Source organism: Zootoca vivipara, chromosome 15 (assembly GCF_965207765.1).
Source record: "Zootoca vivipara chromosome 15, rZooViv2.hap1.1, whole genome shotgun sequence".
Lineage (NCBI taxonomy): Eukaryota > Metazoa > Chordata > Lepidosauria > Squamata > Lacertidae > Zootoca > Zootoca vivipara.
This window is the reverse complement of record NC_142598.1, coordinates 2806449-2821760: the sequence shown is the minus strand read 5'-3', so window position 1 is coordinate 2821760 and position 15312 is coordinate 2806449. Positions and strand designations below refer to the sequence as shown.

At 45.2% G+C, this 15312-nt stretch overlaps 2 protein-coding genes and 1 long non-coding RNA gene across 9 annotated transcripts in view; 2 read left to right on the top strand and 1 right to left on the bottom strand.

The window, feature by feature from the left end:
- Positions 1-5128, top strand: part of CCDC22 (CCC complex scaffolding subunit CCDC22) — a 21003-nt gene extending 15875 nt beyond the window's left edge. For all 6 annotated transcript variants that reach the window (XM_035140625.3, XM_035140620.3, XM_060269073.2 and 3 more), the window contains 7 exons: positions 316-432; positions 525-626; positions 1505-1612; positions 3446-3541; positions 3656-3715; positions 3815-3889; positions 4700-5128. In XM_035140625.3, the coding sequence (XP_034996516.1) occupies positions 316-432; positions 525-626; positions 1505-1612; positions 3446-3541; positions 3656-3715; positions 3815-3889; positions 4700-4813 (672 nt within the window). In that variant the 3' untranslated portion in view covers positions 4814-5128. The remainder of the gene's footprint in view (positions 1-315; positions 433-524; positions 627-1504; positions 1613-3445; positions 3542-3655; positions 3716-3814; positions 3890-4699) is intronic.
- FOXP3 (forkhead box P3) lies at positions 5038-15312 on the bottom strand. Its single transcript, XM_088658438.1, has 8 exons — positions 14348-15312; positions 11802-11910; positions 11589-11715; positions 10780-10846; positions 9824-9998; positions 8894-8970; positions 7364-7462; positions 5038-5662 (listed from the first exon to the last, which is right to left on the bottom strand). Exons 1-8 carry the CDS (start codon positions 14498-14500, stop codon positions 5399-5401), a joined length of 1071 nt encoding a protein of 356 aa, XP_088514564.1. The 5' UTR covers positions 14501-15312; the 3' UTR covers positions 5038-5398.
- The window catches only part of LOC148683336 (uncharacterized), a 35562-nt gene continuing 28118 nt past the window's right edge, over positions 7869-15312 (top strand). For both annotated transcript variants that reach the window (XR_015947195.1, XR_015947196.1), the window contains exon 1: positions 7869-7998. This is a non-coding gene — a long non-coding RNA (uncharacterized LOC148683336). The remainder of the gene's footprint in view (positions 7999-15312) is intronic.

Here is a 15312-nt window from a genome sequence, read left to right as displayed (position 1 = left end):
ATTGCTTGGGAGTGGAGCAGCCAGGAATGAAGAGGCTGCAGAGGGTGGGGGTGCTTGCTGGAGTTTCCATAGGGACCATTGAGAAAGGTTTTAGAAACCTACAGGTGGTTCGGTGGCAGGATGCTTGGTAAAGGGGAGGCAACAGATGGGTGTGGACATGGGTGGAAGAGGCTGTAGTTGTAAGGGTTTGGTGTGAGTGTAGAGTGTCTTAACTGCTATCTCCTAGAATGGCATTGAACATTACATAGCAGATAGTTGGAAGGTGAGAGAGCCCAGGAGGCTTAGAATCTCAGGTTCACTTTTGATCTCCTGCAGGTGGTGGTGGAGAGCAGTGCACAGCGGGTCATCCAGCTGGCTGCCCAGTGGGAGAAGCACCGGGTGCCTCTGATCCAGGAGTTCCGGGAGCTCAAGGCCCTCCAGGACTCCAAGGAGGTGACGCAAGCGAAAGGGTGTGAGGAGTCCTTCCAAGGGCTGGGAGGGAGCCTCGGCAGCCGTGACACTCTCTTGTCTGCTCCTCTTTGCAGCTGGAATCATCACAGCGCCTGTCCGAGATCAGGGAGCTGCATGAACGGATCCGATCTGCCGCAGATGAAGCGAAGCGCAAGGATGATCTCTACAAACAGCTGGTTAGTGACATGTCTTAGGGTGCAGGGCTCCTGGCAAAGATCGGTATGCACAAAGAGATTTATGGTGCGTTGCTTCTTGTGCGGTGATTATTTCACAGAGAATGAATACAGTGGCACCTCTGGTTACAGACGCTTCAGGTTACAAACTCTGCTAACCCAGAAATAGTACCTCAGGTTAAGAACTTTGCTTCAGGGATGAGAACTGAAATCATGCTCCGGCGGTGTGGTGGCAGCGGGAGGCCCCATTAGCTAAAGTGGTGCTTCAGGTTAAGAACAGTTTCAGGTTAAGAACGGACCTCCGGAATGAATTAAGTTCTTAACCAGAGGTACCACTGTAATGAGAATCCTTTCCCCACTCCACATTTTACTGTTTCTCTGTAATTGGGATATATTTGCTAACTTTAAATGGGTGACAGTTTCTCAGAAAATTTCTTACAACCACCAGTACTGCTGAGAGGACTCGCCTGTTTCATAAGTCAATTTGTTAACTTATGCTAGTTACAATTCAAGCTGGCCTCATTGAACAGGTAAACCTGTGTCCAGGCTACATCACATTATGGAACACTCCCTCATTAAAAAAACAAAAACAAAATCCTGCCCATTGAAGACTAGCATGCCTGAGGGAACTAGCCTAGCATTACCCCTTGCATGTTAGTTTTCTTTGTGCAGGGATTTGTTGTGTGAATGGAGGAGCATTTGGTCATGGTGTAGTCCAGACACACGTTTTCCACCTCAAGTGAGTACTGAGCCTCTGCACAGTGGGATGGGGCTTAGGGGTAGAACCTCCTTAGCCTCTTCCAAGAGCCCCTTTACCGTTTGCACATTCGTCTGCTTGTTGTAACCCAGTCCCATTCCTGCTTTCCACTCTTTGTCTCCAGCTTATGGAGCTGGAATCCCTTCCCAGGGATGTCTCTCGCTCTGCCTATACCCAGCGCATCCTAGAAATTGTCGGCAATATTCGTAAGCAGAAGGAGGAGATCACAAAGGTAAACCAATGGGTACCTGTGAAGTTCTTTCTCAAGCCTTGCCTTATGTCACTGTACACAGGCGATAGCCCTGTGGGATGAGCCCATGGCAGACAGCTGGTGGGGAAGACTGAACATTTCAGGGGTCCTTTCATATTAAAAACAGGGGTGACATTATTTGCACGTACATAACATTTAATGTCAAGGAAAAAGTTGTCCTAACCTAGTTTGAATGTGCAAATAGTAGTGAGTAGTGAGCTTTCACATTTTGTCTCAAATGCAGTACTTTTCCATGATGGATCCTCACACTTTTAAGCTCAGAGTCATCAAGCTGAGATAGCTCAGTTGGTGGAGCAGAGCTTTCCAAACTTTTTCATGTTGGTGACACTTTTTAGACATGCATCATTTCAGAACACAGTACCAGTTTTACTAGCAAACTGGAGGTTAAACTAACTCCTTATAATATTGTTTGCAAGACACACCTACACACTGCAGCTGACACACTAATGTGCTGCAACACAGTTTGGAAAGCTCTGCAGTAGAGCCTGAGACTCTTAATCTCAGGGTCATGGGTTCAAGCCCCACATTGGGCAAAAGATTCATGCATTGCAGGGGGTTGGACTAGATGATTCTCAACCCTACAATTCTCTGATTCTATGTGATGCATATAAAATATAGCCATTTTTTTAAAAAACCTCCAAAATAAAGCTTCTATGTCTTTGCTACTAGGAGGGAAAATGTTCTTTTCTAGCTGTAACTGTGAGCCACAGGATTTGACAAAACATTTCCTCTTGCCCAGTTAGAATCATAGAATCATAGAGTTGGAAGAGACCACAAAGGCCATCCAGTCCAACCCTCTGCCAAGCAGGAAACACCATCAAAACATTCCTGACAGATGGCTGTCAAGCCTCTGCTTAAAGACCTCCAAAGAAGGAGACTCCACCACACTCCTTGGCAGCAAATTCCACTGCCAAACAGCTCTTACTGTCAGGAAGTTCTTCCTAATGTTTAGGTGGAATCTTCTTTCTTGTAGTTTGAATCCATTGCTCCGTGTCCGCTTCTCTGGAGCAGCAGAAAACAACCTTCTCTCTCCTCTATATGACATCCTTTTATCTATATATAAAAAAATGTTCCCACTGCATGCGCGGATGTCTCAGCCTTGCACCGTAACCGCTGAACCGAATTGCATCAAATTAGGACAAAGCGTACCTTGCCCATCAGGGAGGGATCTAGCATAAAAAGTTTATCAAAAAACCACACCTTTCACACCTAAAATAATGATTAAACACACAAAAAGTGGTGCCCAAATTATACATCACCAGCAGAAGCTCTGAAGACTCCAGCAGCATCCAATAGAAAGGCAGATCTCCGAGGGCGGGGCTTATTTGTTACGTCATCAACCACCATCCAACAACCGGCAAAACGGCCATTCCACCTCCCAAGCCCAAGCCCAAAGCCTCTCCCGGCAGCTGCATTATAAACGCCTGGCAGCATTAGGCATTTTAAAAGGATGCCACTACTGCCTTCAATTGGTACTAGGACAAGGGACCCTTGCAATCCCACGGGGCCTGTGAACTCTCATAGCCGATATGTGTGTGTCTGATCATGTGAAGATGGTGGCCCTCAGCAGCATTTCCCTGTGTCAGTGATGATCCTGTCATGCAGGCAACCAGCAGGAGCCCATCTATGCTGACCACAAGTACTTTCCCTCACCCCAAGGACAGAACCAGCTGTTAGTTTACAGCCTGTTGTTGTTACCGCTGTTGTTATCTGTCTTTGTTCCTGAGTTTGAGTTTTCAACCTACAGTATTAATAGTCTCCATTTTCTAATGCCTGCTATTTGTGCTTCTCAAGATCTTGTCAGATACCAAGGAGCTCCAGAAGGAGATCAATGGCCTCACTGGGAAGGTAGACCGGACCTTTGCTGTCACTGATGAGCTGGTTTTTAAGGTGAAGGCAAGGGATCAGATTTCGGGGGGGGGGAGGGAGGGAGAGCAGCGCTTTGGCTGACCTTCCAGTTGCTAACTTTCCCATCCCTCCCTTCTGCATTCTTTCTTTCTGCAGGATGCCAAACGCGACGAGGCTGTGAGGAAGGCATATAAATATTTGGCAGCACTGCACGAGGTAAGCTTCAGCAGCAATATATTATTTCATATATAGATATAGAGCTGCAGTTAGTGCTACATCCCTTTCCAGCTGACTCTGACTCTTCCTCTCCCCTAGAACTGCGGTCAACTGATTCAGACTATTGAGGACACGGGTACCATCCTGCGGGAGATCCGGGACTTAGAGGAGCAGGTGAGGCCTGCCAGAAAGTGGGTGGAAACATGTAAACGTTTGCCACTGTCTTGCAGTAATCTGAACTTCTGTGTGGAGGAAATTGTTTCAGAAATTGGGATACTAGGAAATATATTTTAACAACTCCCTCTTTAGAACTAAAAATGCAGCTGCCAAACATGGACACCTGTCCCTCTGTTCTCGTTTCTAGTCATGCTTTCTCTCCTGCTTCCTTACCACCACCCCTGTGCCGAAAGCTTGCAAATTCTGCCATCTTTCCTTTTGATTTTTTAAAATTAATTTTTAAACTTGGGGGTTCTGATCTCACCCACTCAGAAGTTGAGATTTCAATCTAGAAAGAGGAACATTTCATGCCTGCCCTGCAAGCAGGAAGTTTGGGTGCCTGAACATATTTCCTGTGGACAGGATGTGAGACCTCAGTGGCCTCCAAATCTGTGTCTTTCTCCCACTTTCCCATGAGTAGGAATAGCCCTCCTCCATCTTGCCAATCACACCTGCCACGTGCACGATGTACCTTCCTAGATTAATGCTGCAGTCTTATTCACACGATATGCATGAGGTGTGTGTGGGGGGGGTGTTTTAAGCATTACCAGGTTTAGCAGGCAAACTTGGTTCAGCACTCAAGCAGAAATTAGTGGTGTGGGGTTTTTTAAAGATCCCCTTAACACTTGCTTTATTTAAAAATATTTATAGGCTCCCATTCCGAATGCAACTCTTACATAGCACAACAGAGATACCATCATAAAACAATAGTTCTCCCTGCTGAACACTGTTACCCATTCACAAAATAAAATGTCTCTCTTTCCCCAGATTGAGAGTGAAACAAGCAAGAAAACCCTGAGCAATTTGGAGAGGATTCTGAGTGACTACCGGGCCATGAAGCAGGAGAACGCAGCACTGCTTAGCCGTACCCGAGAGACGTGAAGCCCCCTTCCCCTGGTGGGGTACCTGACCTCTTTTTAAATCAAGACTTTGCTGTGGCTCCATCAAGGGGCCCAGGGAGTATAAGCAGGGCTCATCCTTCCAGGCTCTGCCTGCGTTGCAAGTTGCCTAAAACCAAGCCAAAGTGCAGCACATTTTGAGGCGGAGGGTGGGATTGGTCCCTAGTGCCATTTTTCTGACATAGATTGTATATTGGAGAAGTAGATGTGGGGAGTAATTGTTTCCTCCATTTATTATATCCAAGCAAACCTATTGTCTTCTCAAAAACCAATAAAATCTCTCTCTTTTTGCAGCGTACTTGTGCTGGCTGCATGTGCAGTAACATTGGGGGGGGGGCGTTACAGAGGAGGCTTACATAGTTTGCCATTTCCCCCCTCCCGTCTCTGGATTTGATCTTTTTGCAATATTGCTTTCTTGTCTGGCTCAGCTGTGGGTTGTGTGTGAGGAAAGCTGGTGGGTAGAAGCCTGCTTGATTGGGGGGGGGATATGCGCTTGATTGGGGGGGGGGAGACACACACTCGCTGCCAGGCCTTCTGCAGGGGAAAGTCTGCACTGTGATCTTTCAGCTCATGGTCCCTGGGGAAACAAAAAGTGCGGAGAGGACTCCAGCCTGTGGTGGATGCGCCTTTCTGTTCTTGGCTGGCTCAATCTCTCTCGGGTTGCGGAAGACCCTGCTGCTCCTTGGCTGTCCAGATATGGGTGTGAATAAGTGGAGTAACGCTGGTTCCTTTTCTTCTGGTACTCAAACTCGTCCACCGTCCACATGGCTCCTTTCACATCCTCCACACGCACAAAGCACTTGTGCAAGCTCAGGTTGTGTCGAATGGCATTCTGTTGGTTGAGAAGAGATGGGTAGCATGCCCTGGCCATTGGACCCGCCTTCTCCTTTACCCCGACTTAACTCTCATCCCTCTGCCAAAGTCTCCCTCCCTCAGGTGCCCTTCAACCCTCTTAGCAGGATCTTCAGCCCCTTAGCCCTGCTGTATGGCATTCTGGAACTAATAATTTATAAAGTACTTGCTATAGAAATGAATAAGAATGTATTCATCTGTAATAAACACTGTGATCCCAGGAATATACAGTAAAATAAACAATAAATCTTATACTGCCTCAGTTTGACCCAAATGCTAAGCTATGCTATGGCTTAGTGGGTGCTTCCCAAACTTTCACCTCCCATAGAGGGCTTGAGCGTTGCTTAGAGTCTTAATGATTTATTTTCTGTTTTAACAATGGTGAGGCATTATGTTTTTTTTTTAATGTTTTTATTGCTTCTTTTATTAAGAACATTTTTATATATGGTATTTATTGTAGTGGTGCAGCAATAAAGCTGCTAGCACATTTGCAAAGCTAAGCAAGGTCCAGTATTGTTTATGGGGGGGCCACATGTTAAGATTACAGCAGGTCGGAGTAGATGGCCCTTGGGGTCCCTTCCAACTCTAAAATTCTATGATTCTATGATTCTATGTATTGCAATTTAAATGATATGGAATTCAAACAGTGTAAGAAATAAGAGACCCAATGAAATGAAATTAAAAATCAGTATGACTATTTGATGGATAGGGGAGCCATTCCTGTCCTGCAGACATGTCTGTTGTGGGCTACTTGAATGAAACTCAGTCCACGGGCCACACTTTGGGAACCCCTGGCTTAGTGTGAACATGCAAGTGTGCTGATGCACAGTAAGAAGACTGTAGCCACTTTTGTCCTGCACTGCCAAGCCTTAGTTTGACATAACTTTCTGCGTGAGTTCAGTCTTGTGGCTTGTCTTGCGCCAAACCAACCATGAGCAGTAAGCCAAGAACAAACCTTGTTTAAAGCACATGGTTTGTTTGAAGAAAGACAAACAATGAACCTGGGTTTGTGTATAAGGCTAAGTTAAACTAAGGTTTGGCTCCAAGTAGTGTGGCAGGAAGCAAGAGAGGAGTGAAGAGGCTGCAATGTTATTACTGTGCACCAGCAAGCTTGCTCATTGACACAAAAGCCATAGCTTAGCTTAGCATTATGTGCAAATCAGGCTACTGAGTCATAGTTCCAGCTAACCAAGATCAGTCTACTTGAAGATGTTTTACTGAGGGTACATAGGACTAAGCCACCAGCCTTCCCATGGTTTCTTGGGCAGTACAGAATCAAATACCTTTATTATCTCTTGAGTGTTACAGGGTGGGCTGTGTTTCTGAGGCATGGTTTTAAAACTCACCTCTTTCAGTCTGTTCATTATTATAATAACACTTATAAAGTGCTGTCCCACATTTTTCACCATTCATTTCTGTCCTGCTTCCCTAGTCTGGAGAAATTATGTTTCCAATTCTGCAAAGTGTACACATCAAAGTCCTTTTGATTTTTAAAAATTAATTTTTAAACTTGGGGGTTCTGATCTCACTCGCTCAGAAGATGAGATTTCAATCCAGAAAGAGGAACATTTCATGCCTGCTCTGCCCATATCCTCCCGCCTGTTACCTGCCTCTTCTGCTCTTTCGGATGAGGCTGCCCCTTGATTCTCAGCCCTCGGCTTAAGAATGGGATCCCCCTCACCTTCCAGGTGGTTGTGTTGTGCCTGAAGTAGCCAAAGTTGTTAAACCAGCAATAAATCTCACTCAGGTTGAGCTGCTTCTTAGGAGATTGTAAGATGGCCTGCAAGTAATAGGCAGGTATGGTTAACAGCCTGGTTTTGAGGCAAAGGCATCTCAGCTTCGCTGCTTCTTGAAAAGCAATGAAAGGGCCTTCTGTGCTCCCATTATTGTTGTGCTAAATTGGATGCATGTAGAAGGTGATGGGAGGGAGGGAGGTTCAGTGTGCCTGGCACAGGGCTCACCTATGTACAGTACCTACAACCATGTCCTGTGGTGCCTGCAAAGAGCCTCAGTAAATAAAGCCTCAAAATCCACAATGCAGAAAGGACGGTTTGTTCTTCCTGCTCAGTTCCTGGTTGCACTCTCTTCTGAACAAAGGAGAGGTGAAAAGAGCATCTCTCACCCTATGAGCAAGTAGGATGGTGACTGATGCAGATGCCCACACCCTTTCCTGCTCTTTTAGATGTGGCAGCCACTTTGCATTATGCCAGGTGTGCATTGCAGCCATGTGATGCATGCTCAGAATTCTAAAGATGCCCACTGGCCCAAGAAAGATTGCAACCCCTGCTTTTCGAGAACCCATGCCAGCATTGTACGGTAAGTTATGGAGCCTCAATTAAAGGGTAGGCTGAAATGTTTTGCTTTCTCCGACAGCTGCCATACACATCACTGGAAGAGGGCCTCAGTGGGTACTAGGCTCAACTCAACGCTTGTATGTTGTTGGAGAGCTGTGCCCAAGCATTCTATGTGTGACATATGCCTTTCATTGTACCTCTTAAAGTACTGGTGCCTAAAATGGCTGCTTGAGTTGCAGACAGCTAGCTCTAGCCCTGCACAACCCCCCATATGCCACTAATTACACTTCCATGTGAAGTATGTGATCAGATGAATGGGCTTTTAAAAAACCAAAACCAAAAGACCTTTTAGATGCCCTTCAGTCCTCACTGGCTTAGTAATCCAGATAGAACTTTTTCTCTCATTGCAGGTAGAGGTAACCTGTAGTCCTCCAGGGGTTGATGGACTCTCACCAGCCTGAGACAGCATAGCCAATAGGCAGGAATGATGGGAATTAAGCTTGTGACTCATGTTAAGCTTGTGGTCCACCAAGACCCATAGGTCCTTTTCACATGGGATGATCATAAAGATTCCCCATCCCAGTCTTTATGGGTGTGTTGCAACCACACAGTGGACTTTTCAGAAGGTTGTTGGCTACAGGAAACAGACACAAGTGGAAGGCAACAAAGTACAGAGAAGGAAGAGGTTTGTGGGCAAAGGATAGTGCTGCTGAAGCCAGGTAGAGAAGGCAGGCAATAGCATATAGGGGCAGCAAGAATGGTGCTTCTTGTGAGGACATTCAATCATACTGTACCTGGAAAACAAGATTAGTATTTTGGGGTTTTGAGTGAGCTGGTAAAAAGCTGCATAGCATTTAAAATATAGTTGCATCCTATATGTATGGGATTCCGTATTTACCTTTTGCTAAATAACTTACCCAGCGTATAAGGGCGGCGTACGTGAAAGGTGGGCGGTTGAGAGTGTGGCGGTAATATTCTATGCTGGGGCTTCTCTCTGTAGACAGAAATGAGGCTGGAGGTGTTAGTACCGGTAGGAGCAATTTTTTGCTGGAGATTTCTGGTTCCAAATCATCTCCTTGAGAGCCCAGTAAGCCAAGACACTCATTCCTAAATGGCAGACTTCAAACCTGTGTGAGATCCCTTTACAGCAGTCAAGACTGACTGTGGTGACTTGTGGGAAAGGGCACTCTGCTCATGCTCAGGGAAATTTCTTTGTAGCAAGCCTTCAGATGCAGCATCTAAATGGCAGCTTACTGAGTTCTAACTGTCAAACTGAGGCAGCATGACAACAAGCCAGCCTCAAATCAGCTTCAGAATGGAACTGGTGCCATATTACCCCTATGTTACTCTTGTCCTCTTGTTCAAGGAGGACCGTAGAGCACAGATCATTCCATTCTGACTGTCCAGGACATCCATGAATGGAGCTTAGCATTGCCAAGGTCTCTATATGACATTACCAGGGACTGAAATTAGGGGGTGCCCTTTAATAGGAATACACATTACTAGCCCACAGAGCGCTCCAAGAACCCCAAGCAGAGGTGAGATGGTATGCCAACTAACCCGAATGGCTAAGAGTAAAACATGGTGTGAAATTCAGTACATGGACTCTGATGTTTTCACTGTGTGTGGCTAGAATGACTCCTGAACTGTTCCCATTTCCTTTCTCAGAAACAGGCATTCTGCAACCCTGTTGTGGCTCTGACAACCCTCCCCACACCCTAAACAGACAACAGAATTTTATATTTCATGCCCACTCCTGAAATCTAATGGCTGGAATGTGCCATCCATTTCTAGAGCTTAGTGAAGGGGGTGGGACCTGGCCTCCATTCTCCAACAACACTTCTCACCTGAACAGAGGTGGGCTCCATGGCTGCTAGAGTGGCATTCCAAACCCTCAAACTCATTCCTTGGCCCTTCAGACTGGCATGAAATGATTGGCGCTGGTGCATCTGGATGCTGTGAAACGAAGGCAGGTGCCAACTCTGCCCGCATGACAAACAGTTTATGCTTCTCTTGTGCCAGCTAGATCATGGGGGAAGGTGGAGAAGAGAGCACAATCACTTTCTAGATGCACCACATATGCTTCCTCCCACTTAGTCATATCCCTTAACCTAGGTTATCAATCAGATGTAAGTTCCTCTGAACAAGGGACAGAGTGCAAAGGGTCTTGAAAATCTTTTCATTATTTTTTAAAGATTAAGTTTTGCCTTTGTTGTTGTTTCAGAAAGCAGCAGTGGCCATACCTGCTGAAAGCTCTCTGATTCAGCAAACGGAGCTTTTGCTTCCTCGGAAGACTTCATTGTTCTCTCCCCAACCTGCGGTTGTCTACTATTCACTTGCCATTTCTTTTTTTTAAAAGAAAATCTTGCTTTCCTCTTGCTCTTTTTTTCACCTGCAACCTCCACACACACCAGCCCTGGAAAAACTCATGGCTTTGGGGAAATAATGGTAACTAGTGGGACCCACAACAAAGTAGAAGGATGCTCCTGTTCAGGTTCCCAGCCATTCCATTCCATTCCATTCCATTCTATTCCATTCCCCTCCCTCTTCACCATGCCTACTGAACATGTGCTCAGCCCAAACTGGGTCATTTGAGAAATTCCCCCATAAGATGTTAAGGTTTATGTACTTCCCAAATCTTGCTCCCTCTTGTGTGTGGATGTTGCCCTTTTGGCTACATAAGACGCTATACTTGGAGTACCATATGCCTAGCAAGCTCTCTGTTCTGCAGGCTTCCTTCACACTGACTGTGTCAGCGCCCATCTCCAGCCCTCATCCCACCACCTGCCAACTTTGTCCATACCTGCAAAGCTAATTTGTTCACCAATTCTTCCTGCACCAGCCACTCTCTGCGCATTCTGCACATGACTCTGCAAGAGGAAACAAGTCCGAGACTTTCAGCCACTAGGTTCAACTGTATTGCTTTCTCCCAGGGATAATGCCAAGGACCTGCTCACAAGGCCCATCCTACAAAAATCCTGGTTTTGTGCTTTGTTGTGTTGGGGTAACAGGAAAGCATATCAGAAGGAAGCAGGCCTCTCAAACATAACTGTCATTTATTGCTATGTAACAAGAATGGAAAATGAAACTAACTGGAGCTTTGCAGAATGCAAACTACAGGAGTTTCAACAGGTCCAAAAAAGTACTACATTGAAGCGCAACGCCCCTTGGCATGCCCAACACCCCTCTCCCCGGCAAACAAAATATTTTGCAGTGTGCTCTCTGTGTTTCACTGATGGGACTATTGATTTGGCAGCTGCTGTGGGCAGAGGGGGTTCTCTTACTTCCATCACTTAGTGGCTCCAGTAACTCCACAGGAGGTGTGGCAGGAGCATCCACTTTTGCCCACGGCCCTGAGATGAGGAGTCTCCTGCTCTACCAACTGAGCTCTCCTGTTTTATTTCAGTGTATTATAAAAAGATACTTTGTAATGGGTATGATTTTTTGTATTTATTTGAATAAATATCAATAAATATATTTAATAAAGCAAACTGCAATGGGAGGTATAGACCTGTTTACCTTCTTAAAAAATTAAGGCATCTAGTAGAGATGCTTTGGGTACCAGAAACTTGTGGTTTCGAAAGAGGTATTCAGGGCAGTTGGACAGCTCACCTTTCCTCATGGCTGTGAAAGCAAGGGGTGTTGTCCGTAGGTGTTCTTTTCCCAGGGGACCTCTCTCTGGGATGGGGTGCAGGGGGGGCTGGGAACTGAGCCCAGTCCCATTTCTCAGTGTTGTTCCCTGAAACAAAGGCAGACAAGAATAGATAGGGAAGCTGCTATATTCACACCCCCAAATGCCATCTCCCCCCCCCTGCCTCTACTTACTGTGGGGCGGGGCAGGGCCTGAACTTGCTGAATGGGCTCCCTGGGGTAGTAATGACCCAGAAAGGGGCAAGAAGACCAAGGGCAGTTCACTGCCATCCTTGTGAGTGACCTGAGGAAAATATGAGAGTCAAGTGAAATCCAGGAATCTCAGTTGTCAATCCTCCTGGAGTCTCTAAGATAGGGATAAACCAGGACTTCCAAAAATCATAGTGGTCACCCGCACTTCTGCTTGTCCTGGGTCAGAGTGGTTTTTCCACTTGTCCTGTGCTTTCTAGGCACAGATCCAAGCAGTTTTGCATTTGTCCTGCAGCTTTCCTCTAGAAAACACGCTCTTTACCACAGAATCTTTCCTCAGGGCCCGCAAGACAGAGCTGTTCCGCTGGGCCTTTGGCCTGGGCCCAGTCTGACCCCCTTCTTTCTTTCTATGGGACCCTGTATGCAAGTGGCCTCCTTGGCTCTTCCTATTGGCCCATATGGGACCAGCACGGGTGGCCAGGCCTGGTGAACATTTAATACCTTACTCCTACGGTTATGATTTGTGGGTTCCCACTTAATTTTATTTTGATTTTAAATGTGATTTTGAATTGTATTTTAAATCTAATCGCTTAATTTTGTGTTTTTAATGTATTATATATTTGGTTATAGGTAGGTAGCCATGTTGGTCTGATGTAGTCGAAACAAAAAAATAAAATAAAATCCTACCAGTAGCACCTTAGAGACCAACTAAGTTTGTCATTGGTATGAGCTTTCGTGTGCATGCACACTTCTTCAGATACACTGAAACAGAAGTCACCAGACCCTTATATATAGTGAGAGGGTGGGGAGGGGTATTACTCAGAAGGGTGGTGGGAATGGGTCTTATAGGAAAAATGGGTCCTTTGGAAAAAGCAAGGGGTGAGATGGCTATAGATAGTTTTAGCATATATAATAGCTTTAGCATTTATAAGGAGATAAGAATCCAATGTCTTTATTTAGACCAGGTCTCTCCATGGTTTTAAGTTTGGTAATAAGTTGCAACAAAATCGAAAGCTCATACCAATGACAAACTTAGTTGGTCTAAGGTGCTGCTGGAAGAAATTTTTTTATTTTGTTTCGACTACGTCAGACCAACACGGCTACCCACCTGTAACTACCGGTAGTAATAAGTTGCCGTTAGCAACTTCTCTTTCCAGTCTATTTCTGAAACTCTTTTGTAATAAGACAGCTACTTTGAGATCTTGTATAGACTGTCCTGGGAGATTGAAGTGTTCTCCTACTGGTTTCTCTGTGTCGTGATTCCTGATGTCAGATTTATGTCCATTTATCCTTTGGCGTAGGGTTTGGCCTGTTTGTCCAGTATAGAGAGCTGAAGGGCACTGTTGGCATTTGATGGCATACACAATGTTAGAAGATGAGCAATTAAATAGTCCTGAGATGGTATGTTTGATGTTGTTGGGGCCAGTAATGGTGTTGTCCGGGTGTATGTGGGATTTTTTATATATATTTGCTGTTAGCTGCCCTGAGCCTGGTCTTGGCCAGGGAGGGTGGGGTATAAATAAAATTTATTATTGTTATTATTGTTATTAGAATCAAAACCAATGGCAATCTCTGAAAAACCTGATTGCTCTTTGGTCCAATTTAGCAGTAAATCGTGGGTTTCCGTGGGGGAAAGTAGCAGGGCAAAGTGTTAGTACTCAAACTGATTTGTTAAACCTGGGCAGCCGCAGAGGCAGCCATTTTCTTCAAAGCTTGGGTTGCCAACTTGCCATTTTTAAAAGCAAACCGCAACCTGTCTGTATTAGAGAGAAAGGGAGAAAAAGAGATTCTTTCGGGTCAACTGGTCAAAAAAGCAAGGGGCAAAGCCATTTGTCTGTTTCTCTCAATTAGTCACACTATTACTGTATTATTATTGGGTTGTTTTTTTTTTTAAAAAAAGTACCCTGTATGTGAATGGGTTTTGTACTAGGCGTTGCTGTGTTCCTCACAAAAACTGTTGGGATATGCCTGCTGGTGTGGTATCACATTGGTTCTGGAATGTAGAAGAATGAAAATTGTAGACCGTCTTCAAATGTTTTGCAGAAATCAGTTCAGGAGGCTCACAATGATATACAGTGAGGGGGGAAAGTATTTGATCCCCTGCTAAATTTGCCAGTTTGCCCTCTGACGAAGAAATGACCAGTCCATAATTTTAATGGTAGGTTTATTGTAGCTGTGAGAGACAGAATAACAAGAAAAACCCCAGAAACCCAGAAGACGGGGTAAAGAAGCAGTATTTCAATATGAGTAGGAAAATGAGAGTACCCCTAAACATTTTGTTAGGAAAAAAGCACTGTGTGAATATACCAGATTTCTTAAAGACACTAGTTTCTGCTGTGCCTCATCTTTCCCAAGGAACAAACCCTGGTTAAGTGCCAAACCCTTGGAATCTCTTGCTGCTGCTTGGCAGAGACTGAAGTGGCCTATAACAGTATATTTACCAAAAACCCAACAGGTACATCTTGGTAACTGTCTGATCAGGAGAACCTCTGACACTTGCTATGAGTGGGGTTGACTCCCCACCAACTTACTTCCTGCTTGCGTGGTGCAGCACAAGTCAACACTGTTGGTCGGATCTGAGCACCTCTTCTTGGACTGGGCTGTGGTAGAGTACAGGGAGGTGGACTGGAGGATGGCTTGGAGCCAGGCATCAGGAATGAGGAACACCTGGAATAACATTTCATGAAATTTATTTTCTCATTAAAGGTATTGTTATGAGTCTGTGGAGTTCCTGGACTCCCTTTCTAATTCCTGGGTGCCAGACACTGGATTTAGCATGTTAAAATACAAGCCAGGAGCCAGCCTGGTCATAGCCCACTAAATATGAGTTGCTAGTGGGACAAAGTGGGTGGCTCTGTGCCAGAGGGCAAATGGGAGGGGCCTCTCCCTCAACTCATAATTAGTTAGAAAGACAAAAGCCTTTCAAGTGGAGTTTTAGAGTTGGAAGGAGAGCAGTTGTTTTAAGGCTTGCAGCTGGGGATGATGTGGGCAGGAGGAAATATACCGCAAGTGCAGTCTTAAACGCAGCAAGCTGAGCATTCTTGATTTCTTTTTGCATCCAGCCGCAATGGGAGAAACAGGATCCTCTTGGAGTGTAATGTTTTGAACCCCTGCATCGCAGGCAGGGTGGGCAATGTCAAAAGTCTATAGAAGGGCTTGCACACCATTGTTCTGGGTCTCTCCTGCCTCCTGCATGTGGTAGTGAGCACCCTGTTGCAACAGTTATTAAAGATCAGGCTTACTAGCTGCCTTTTTTCTCAGTATTCTCTGGTTGGCCTGTTATTTTCTTCATCCAATAGGGGACCTACTTAAGGACTCTATACGGGCTCTTGAATACCCCATTAAGGGAGGAGCAGTATTTTCTTATAACAAGACCTTAAAATTCTTCTAACATGACTGTATAGTTTTATGGTTTTATATTGTTGTAAACCACTGTGATATATATTTTTTATGATACAGTAGCATATAAATATGAATGAAATAAATAAATTACAAC

What these genes read in the sequence shown, in the direction of transcription:
- FOXP3 (XM_088658438.1), bottom strand. Translation starts at nt 14,500, where the DNA reads ATGAAATGTTATTCCAGGTGTTCCTCATTCCTGATGCCTGGCTCCAAG. An exon ending in AGGCCCTGCCCCGCCCCACA is followed by an intron (nt 11,716 to 11,801) that starts GTAAGTAGAGGC and finishes CCTTTGTTTCAG; the next exon opens with GGAACAACACTGAGAAATGG. An exon ending in ACAACACAACCACCTGGAAG is followed by an intron (nt 5,663 to 7,363) that starts GTGAGGGGGATC and finishes CTCAACCAACAG; the next exon opens with AATGCCATTCGACACAACCT.